The 7,408-nt window shown below is 53.4% G+C and overlaps 1 protein-coding gene across 1 annotated transcript; it reads right to left on the bottom strand.

The window, feature by feature from the left end:
• Positions 1–338: 338 nt before the first annotated feature.
• LOC119329018 (alpha-1,3-arabinosyltransferase XAT2-like) lies at positions 339–2,309 on the bottom strand. The gene is made up of 2 exons (XM_037602004.1): positions 2,070–2,309; positions 339–1,951 (listed from the first exon to the last, which is right to left on the bottom strand). Exons 1-2 carry the CDS (start codon positions 2,191–2,193, stop codon positions 687–689), a joined length of 1,389 nt encoding a protein of 462 aa, XP_037457901.1. The 5' UTR covers positions 2,194–2,309; the 3' UTR covers positions 339–686.
• Between the last annotated feature and the right edge of the window lie 5,099 nt (positions 2,310–7,408).

The following is a 7,408-nucleotide window of genomic DNA, read 5'->3' as shown; positions in this document are numbered from 1 at the left end:
CTAAGCTGGTATGTACTGTACAAAATACAGAGCTGAAGGCCCCTAAGCTGGTATGTACAGTACAAAATACAGAGCTGAAGCTGGTCTGAAATGTTGCGAGAGCCTTTTCATTCGTCAGATAACCTCGGGTGTGGAGAGCGACAGGGCTTCTGTTCTGTGGTACAGTACAGTACTGCCCTAGGCTACAACCTACTCCAATGAAACTGGTCCAAAATCTATACAAACGTGGAAGCCTCCGAAGCTGGTCAGAATTGAAAGCATTATGTCTGATGAACTGTTGAGAATGAGGGGGCACGCATGACGCAGCAAGTTTGGGGCCAGAAAAGCATCACACTCAATTGTTCACATGCCCTGTCTCTCTCTGATGGTAGCAAAGTGATGGATCACACACTCCCCATGTGGGCAAATAATTACATTTTTCTCTGTGTGCGTTGTCGGGACAATCAATCGAATTTACAGAGTGTAAATTAACCTTTGGACACTTTGCTGCCTATGCGTGACACGAACTTGTTCGTCTCCTCCTTTACCCAGAAAAAAGAAAGAAAGAAAGAAAGAAATGAATCTTTGGCACCACCACAACAACAAATCAAGAAGTGAACCAAACATGGGAGGGAGAGAGAGGATGAGGAGGAAGAAGAAGGCCTAATCTAGCATGGAGAAACCGAACTTGAAGCAGGGACTCAGTGTCAGTGCGAGGAGGGGGAGGGCAGGAGGCTGCGCGCGTGCTGGAGCGTGCGCGTGAGCTTGGCGAGGTCGAGCCGGACGCTCTGCTTGTCGAGGTAGGTGGTCTTGATGGCGTTCCAGCCCTTCTTGTGCACGTCGTAGGGGTGCTGCAGGTAGAAATGGTCCTTGGGGTAGAGGTCCTTGAGCGAGCTCTCCTCCAGCGACACGTTGTACTCCATGTAGGTCACGTCGAAGTCCTTGGCCGGGTCCTTGAAGGTCACCCGGGACAGCCACTCCAGCCCGCCGAACGGCACCACCTGCAGCAGCACGGCGCGGCTCGGGAGGAACACCATGTTGGTCAGCCCGGCGCCGTGCACCCCCATCATCACGTCCGCCGAGTTCACCAGCCGCGCGAAGTTGGGCATGTCCGTGTGGTTGTCCGGCTCCGCGATGCGCACGTCGAACTGCGCCGCCGCCGCCGCGTGCGCCATGGCGCGCTCGTTCAGGAACCGCCGGGAGGACTTGCGGGAGATGATGAGGAGCCGCGGCTTGCCGAGGCTGGCGGCCCCGTCGTGGGACGCCACCACGCGGTCGAGCCGGAAGGCGCGCCGGAGCAGGCGCTTGAAGTCGGCCACGGTCTCGCCGCCCGGGGAGCGCGTGCCGTCGATGCCCATGGGCCGGTGGAAGGTGGAGCCGATGACGATGCGCGAGAAGCAGTGCACCTCCTGGTCGTTGTCCACGTCGATGACGTCGTAGTTGGAGAGCTGGCGGAAGAGCGGCGTGAACTTGTCCAGCCACCAGTCCTTGATGTCCGTGAGCAGGAACTGCACCTCGCCGCCGAAGTGGTGGGTGCTGGTGAAGAGCGGCACCAGCACGTCGGTGTAGTCGTGGTACAGGTTGCCCGCGAACCCGCCGCTGGAGAAGAGGAAGGCCGGGACGGAGTGGTTCCTGGTGCAGAGCGGCGGCACGGCGCTGTCGTTGGCGCCGCCGAAGGGGAGCAGCGCGAACTCGCGGACGTCGTCCATGGCGACGGCGTCGTGGCGGCGCGCGTACGGCTTGGTGCGCCACTCCTTGCCCAGCGGGCTGATGTAGATTTTGGAGTGGTTGCCGTCGACCCGGACGTCGCCCACGGCCGCGCACCGCTCCGAGCGCTTGCTGGTGTTGTAGCAGGTGGGGCGGCTGGGGTCGAACTCCTCCTCCCCGATGGGGCCGGAGATCTTGTACCGGCTGCTGTCGTAGTCCTCGTCGATCTCCACCTCCAGGTCCAGCAGCGGCGCCGGCTTGTTGGCTGCACGCACGCACACCCATCGAGCAAATCAACATCAGCCGAGCAAGCAAGCAAGCAAGCGGAGGGAGGGAGGGATCGGCGGGTAAGGGAATGGATCGGTGAATGGGGAGGGACGTACGGTACGGGGTGGAGCAGTAGCGGGCCTTGATGAAGGTGAGGACGCAGAGGGAGAGCAGCATGGTGACCACCATGGCCGAGTTGCCCATCCGGCGCGGCTCCTGCCGCGACCTCGGCTGCTTCATGGCGCCTGCCCGCCGGTGGTGGAGGTGGAGATGGCTTGGCACGGCGGGCCGGGGATCGACCGGAAGCCACAGCAGCGACAGCGCAGCGCGGGCGGGGGAGCTGTGCGGCGCAAGGGTATTAAAGGCGTGGTTGGTGGAGGCGATGGCGATGTAGCGCGCGGAGGAGGTTCAGGCCCGGAGGTTGGTTGGTGGGCTCGCGTCGCGCGCGCGCCGGCCGTGGTGGGTGTGGCTCTACCTGACCTGAGGGACCCGGCACGGCAACCACTACGGCGGGCAGGGCAGCGGCTACTAGCTCCTGTGATGCTGGACCACCGCCCCAGGCCAACGACCCACTGGCCGCTGCCCCCTCGCCGCCGATTGGCCGGGGACGGACGGCTGATGCAGTCGCCCACTCAGATAAATTTCGCCGGAGACAGCACGGCAGCTTCCGAGGCCGCGTTGATGTCTGAAACACACATCTTCCTCCTTATCTTACGACTACGACACGGCACATGCTGTCACTTGCAGACGGCAACTTTCGGTGTGAAGAGAAGGGCCGGGCGTGCTGTACTGTAGCTCAGGAGGAGCACGACGGCCAAACGTTCACGCGCGTTCGGCAGCCACGCACGCGGTTTTCCACGGCGGCGGCGAGGTCGGCAGCCGCCGTGCGTGGACCGGCGAGCTGGCTAATCAGTAATCATACATACGCCGTCGTTTCAGACATACTACGTCCGCCCAACTAAATGCTAAATGCTGGCGTGGCGCGCAGGTCGCGGCGCGCGTGATTGCGGCGTCCGTGCGCGTACCCGCGGCCCACGTGCTCTGCTCGCCGGCAAGACGGCAAGGGCCGTGGTCTGGCGCTGCCTTGCGTTTGCCGGAACCTACCCAACCGCTCGCTGGCGACCAGAAGGGATTGACTTACGCCGGAATCATTTTCCTTGGCCAGTTAAGTCTCGAGTGATCATGCGGATCACATTCACTCACATATAACGCTGGCGCATCTTTGACATCTTTGGGCTCGTACGGAGCTAGCCCCCCGCGACGCAACCCAACCACACCATCCATCACCTCACACGGCTGCACAGGAGAAAAGAGGAGGAAAACGGCATGGTTTTGAGACCGGACGAAAAGGCTCTCTCTTCTCTCATCCGCACGCCCGGGTGAGTAGCTGTCCCGTCGTTTTTCCCTTGCGTCCACCATCTTCTTCAAGGTGAAAGGAACGACCGGCCGTGTGTACGACTCAGCATTTCACAAGTCGCAAGCAACGACGCGAACGCACCTCTCTCTGTCATGTGAAACACACAACTCCGATCCGATCAAACCATCCCGTCAGCTATGTCCGTCCGTCCGGCCATCCATCTCGCCCAATGAAAAGCCAGCATTATCGTTCGCGACGAGCTGCTGGAGCTGGTGAGATCCCCAAGCCACGCACGCACTAGCTAGCTTGGACCGATTTTCTTCACTTGCACTCATCTGAACCCGGTCCCCGAAGCCTAAGCGTGCCGTAGGATTGGATGGATCGACGCCGTGCCGGGAGAGGAGGGCGGAGAGGGACAGCGCAGCTCCATTTTTTGCTTCGGTGGGAGACGAAAGGTGCTCCCGCCTGCCTGATATATAAAGCATGCCACCGATGAAAGCGTGTCCATGGACCAGGCTGCGGCCGGCGGCTACTACGCACTACTACAGGCTCATTCACCGGGCCTTCCCTCTCTGCCTTTGCTTGTTGTTGCTCCACGGGTCACTGTTAAATACTGTTGCCGGGAATGAATAATGTTTGCCTTCTGATGCAAACTTGTCGGTGTTGGGTGTACAGTCAGTGTGCGTGTGATGGTGGCGTCGCCGGAGTCGGACGTTGGCGGCGGCGAAGAAGCACCAACGGTGTTGGCTGGCTTTCAGGGTGGAGTGCGGGAGGGAGAGTGTACAACAAAAGGGACCTGGATTATGTGATCCCGAGCTTCGGTGATCCTGGATGAACAGTTCAAAAAAAAAATCTGAATTTCTGCGGCAAGAAATATTGCTGTTCTTTCTAGATGCATGCAAATTTTCATGATGAAATTACATTTGTGGAGGTGTGAACAAAAAAACAAAATTGATGCTCCGAAAAAGTCTTTTTGGAAGCACTTGGAAACATCAATTTTTTTTCACGCTTCCACAAATGTAATTTCATAATGAAAATTTGCATGCATGTAGAAAAAACATCAATGTTTCCCTTCCACAAAAAAAAACATCAATGTTTCTTGTAAAAAAATCAGAAATTTTAAATTTCGCTACTATTTTCTTTCGCAAAAAAAAAACCGCTACTATTTTTCTTTGGATTTTACTGTTCATACAGGATTACTGGAGCTCAGGATCACTGAATACTTTCGGTACAAAAGTCGTATTATAAGCATGTGTTGCTTTTTGATTGGTAAATGTTTCTGAACGGCTGACATCCGATTTGTGGCCCGTCAGATCGATCTGGATCGAACGGCCAGACGCTCTTTGTGGCCCCGCGCACCGTAGGCATGCTCTGCCTTATCTCTCATCCACTCGTTTTTCCCCGGCCCTGAACACAATCTTCCCATCGTCGTTCTTTCCCAACAAGTGCACGCCTCCATGGCTACCTCCTGCTGGCATCCGATTATGTGTTGCCATAAGGGCTCGAAGTCAAGCTTGAACAACCCCCTCCCCCCTCCTCTCTCTCTCTCTTTGAAACGGGAGAGTAGTTGCATCCTCATAGCCATCGTTTTGTTGTAACAGGAGCTCCGTGCTACTATGCCCCATCCACTCTTATGTGCAAGGTTGCAACCAGCGATCGATAAAGCTGCAACCGACGCCTGTGAGGGTTGCAACCGATGAGGAAAAAAGCTTCAACCGGAGATGATGAAAGCTGGAACCGACCAATGCGCAACCGCAAAAGCTTAAACCGATCGATGACCGAAAAAGTTTCAACCAGCGGCGCGAGTTGACGATGGTACAAGCGGTGAAGCTGGGAGCTGTGGCCGGTGGTGCGGTAGCGCTATGGCGACGACGACGCTGCAACGACAACCACCACATGTTGAGGCGTTCACCAACGACAGTGCTCCGCCCAGCCGCAATGTTGACGCGAGGGCAGCGACTAAAACCAACGGGGATGGGTGCGGCGAGGGTAGCGACTGGCGGCGAGTCGGTGGTGCTTCGAGCTCAGTCGCCTCACACGTCCATGGCGGTTGTCACGGGCGCTCACTGTCGTCTTTTGGCATCAAACCAATTAGCCTCTTCGTCTTCATTTTCTTTAACATCCTCCTTCTTTAGTCCTATATTTTTATTTTCCCCTCCATTTAGGGTTTGTTTACTTTGAACATTTTCTCAAAAGTATATGAACTTATGTTTAAACATTATTAAAATCCCTTTACAAAATATATGAACTATTTTTTGAAAAAGATGAAACTGTTTTATACATTAATGATATTTTGTATAAATGACCATTTTGTAAATACGAGATGAATATACTATTCTATATATGTGAAGATTTAATCTACATACATGAAAAAAATTATTTTTCCTCATTTTTATAAATATACTTTTGACAATGCATTTAAAAAAAAAAGTTAAACAAAAACATAATTTCTCCACACAAAAAAAGAACTAATGGGCTGCTCTACAGCGGTTTCATCATGAGAAGAGGTCCTCATATTGTCTCTATAACGTTTAACAGCGCTTGCTCTAATATAGATCAATTCTTTTATGGCGCCGCTCGACCATTCAAAAAGAGTATTTAACCAAAAACCATCACATTTCATGAAAACGTGCCCAGAAACTACCACTTTACGAATTTGTGCCGAAAACTACCACTTTTTTGCTAGTCTGTGCCTAAAAACTACCAGATTGACTTAATGACTGATTAGCAAGAATTAAACTTGATTATGACAGGTTGGTGCCCACATGTGATTCTTCTTCTTCCACCCTGCCACCGCCGCGGGTCGCTCCCTCCCCTTCCCCACCTCCTTCCCACAGCAAGGTGAAGGGGAGCGTCGAGAAGGCCAAGGACGAGGCCAAGATCATGCACGTCGCCGCCGCGTCGCTGCGCGCAGACCTGGAGAAGGAGAAGGCGGAGCTGGCCGCGCTACGGCAGAAGCAGAGCACGTTATCGTCTGCGTCCATCCCGTCGCTGGAGGAGGAGTTGAGCAGGGTGACCTCCGAGCTCGCCGCGACGCAGGCAAGAGCGAGGGGCAGCGAAGAGAGAAGAAGAAGAAGACGGCTAAACAACTAGACGAGGCACGACGAGAGGCGGAGCGAGCCAAGGCGAGTGCACGGGCGACGCAGGAGGAAGCCACCGTGGGCAGGGAAGACACACACGTGGCCAGGGCCGCTGTCCAGGCCATGGTGGCGCGGCTAGAGGCGGTGTTGTGGGAGGTGCTTGCCATGAAGGTGTCGGCGGAGACCGCCGTGGTCGGTGCAGGAGCAGCACCACCGCGCCGCCCATGGACTCGCCCAGCAGGAACCGAGGCAGCGGCGTCGATGCAGGGTCGCAACCACACTGTCATGGCCAGCAACCACACCTCGCCGGTGTCCTCAGCCACCTACTAGTGCGATGGTGAAGCTCACCTGCTTCCCTCCCTTGCACTGAAAGTGTTGTTAAAATGCCACAGAGAGAGGAGGAAGCTCGTCAGCCCTGACGAGGGGCCCATTTGTCATAAACATGTTTATATCTTCTAAACTGGTCATTTCCCGAAGTGGTAGTTTTTTGCCACGGGGTTGTAAAAAAGTGATAGTTTTTGGCACAAATTTGTAAAGTGGTAGTTTTTGAACACGTTTCCATGAAATGTGGTAGTTTTTGATTAAATACTCGTTCAAAAACCAGCAAATTTGACTAAATAACGGCTAGCTGCTTTCTAAAAAGATTGTAAACTCAAGAACATGTTCATGAATTTCAAATTAGTTTATAGATTGAAAAAAAATCCTTTTTTAAAGAAAAATATTAATGAATTTAGAAAATGTCCGTGGATAAGAAAAGGTTTACGGATTAAAAACAATCACGAATTTTAAAAATGTTCAAAGATTAAAAAAGTGTTTAAAAGTTTTGTTAATTTTGAAAACAAAAAAAATGAAAAATACTGAAGAAAAGAAAAAAAAAGCCAAAAGATGGGAAACCAGAGCAATGAAATAAAAAATCTCCCAAACTAGTCTAGTCCAACACAGTTACAAAGTGCACGATTTTGCAAATCACTAAATATTCATCGCAGCGGATATTCTAGATTCTGAACCGCTGTAAAGT

Source organism: Triticum dicoccoides, chromosome 7A (assembly GCF_002162155.2).
Source record: "Triticum dicoccoides isolate Atlit2015 ecotype Zavitan chromosome 7A, WEW_v2.0, whole genome shotgun sequence".
Lineage (NCBI taxonomy): Eukaryota > Viridiplantae > Streptophyta > Magnoliopsida > Poales > Poaceae > Triticum > Triticum dicoccoides.
The sequence above is the reverse complement of the archived record's forward strand: the minus strand, read 5'-3'. Positions and strand labels throughout refer to the sequence as shown.

Bases quoted from the DNA above. Each gene is read 5' to 3' on its own strand.
- LOC119329018 (XM_037602004.1), bottom strand. From the start codon at position 2,193: ATGAAGCAGCCGAGGTCGCGGCAGGAGCCGCGCCGGATGGGCAACTCG. The intron at 1,952-2,069 runs GTACGTCCCTCC...GCGTGCGTGCAG, and splicing joins CTACTGCTCCACCCCGTACC to CCAACAAGCCGGCGCCGCTG.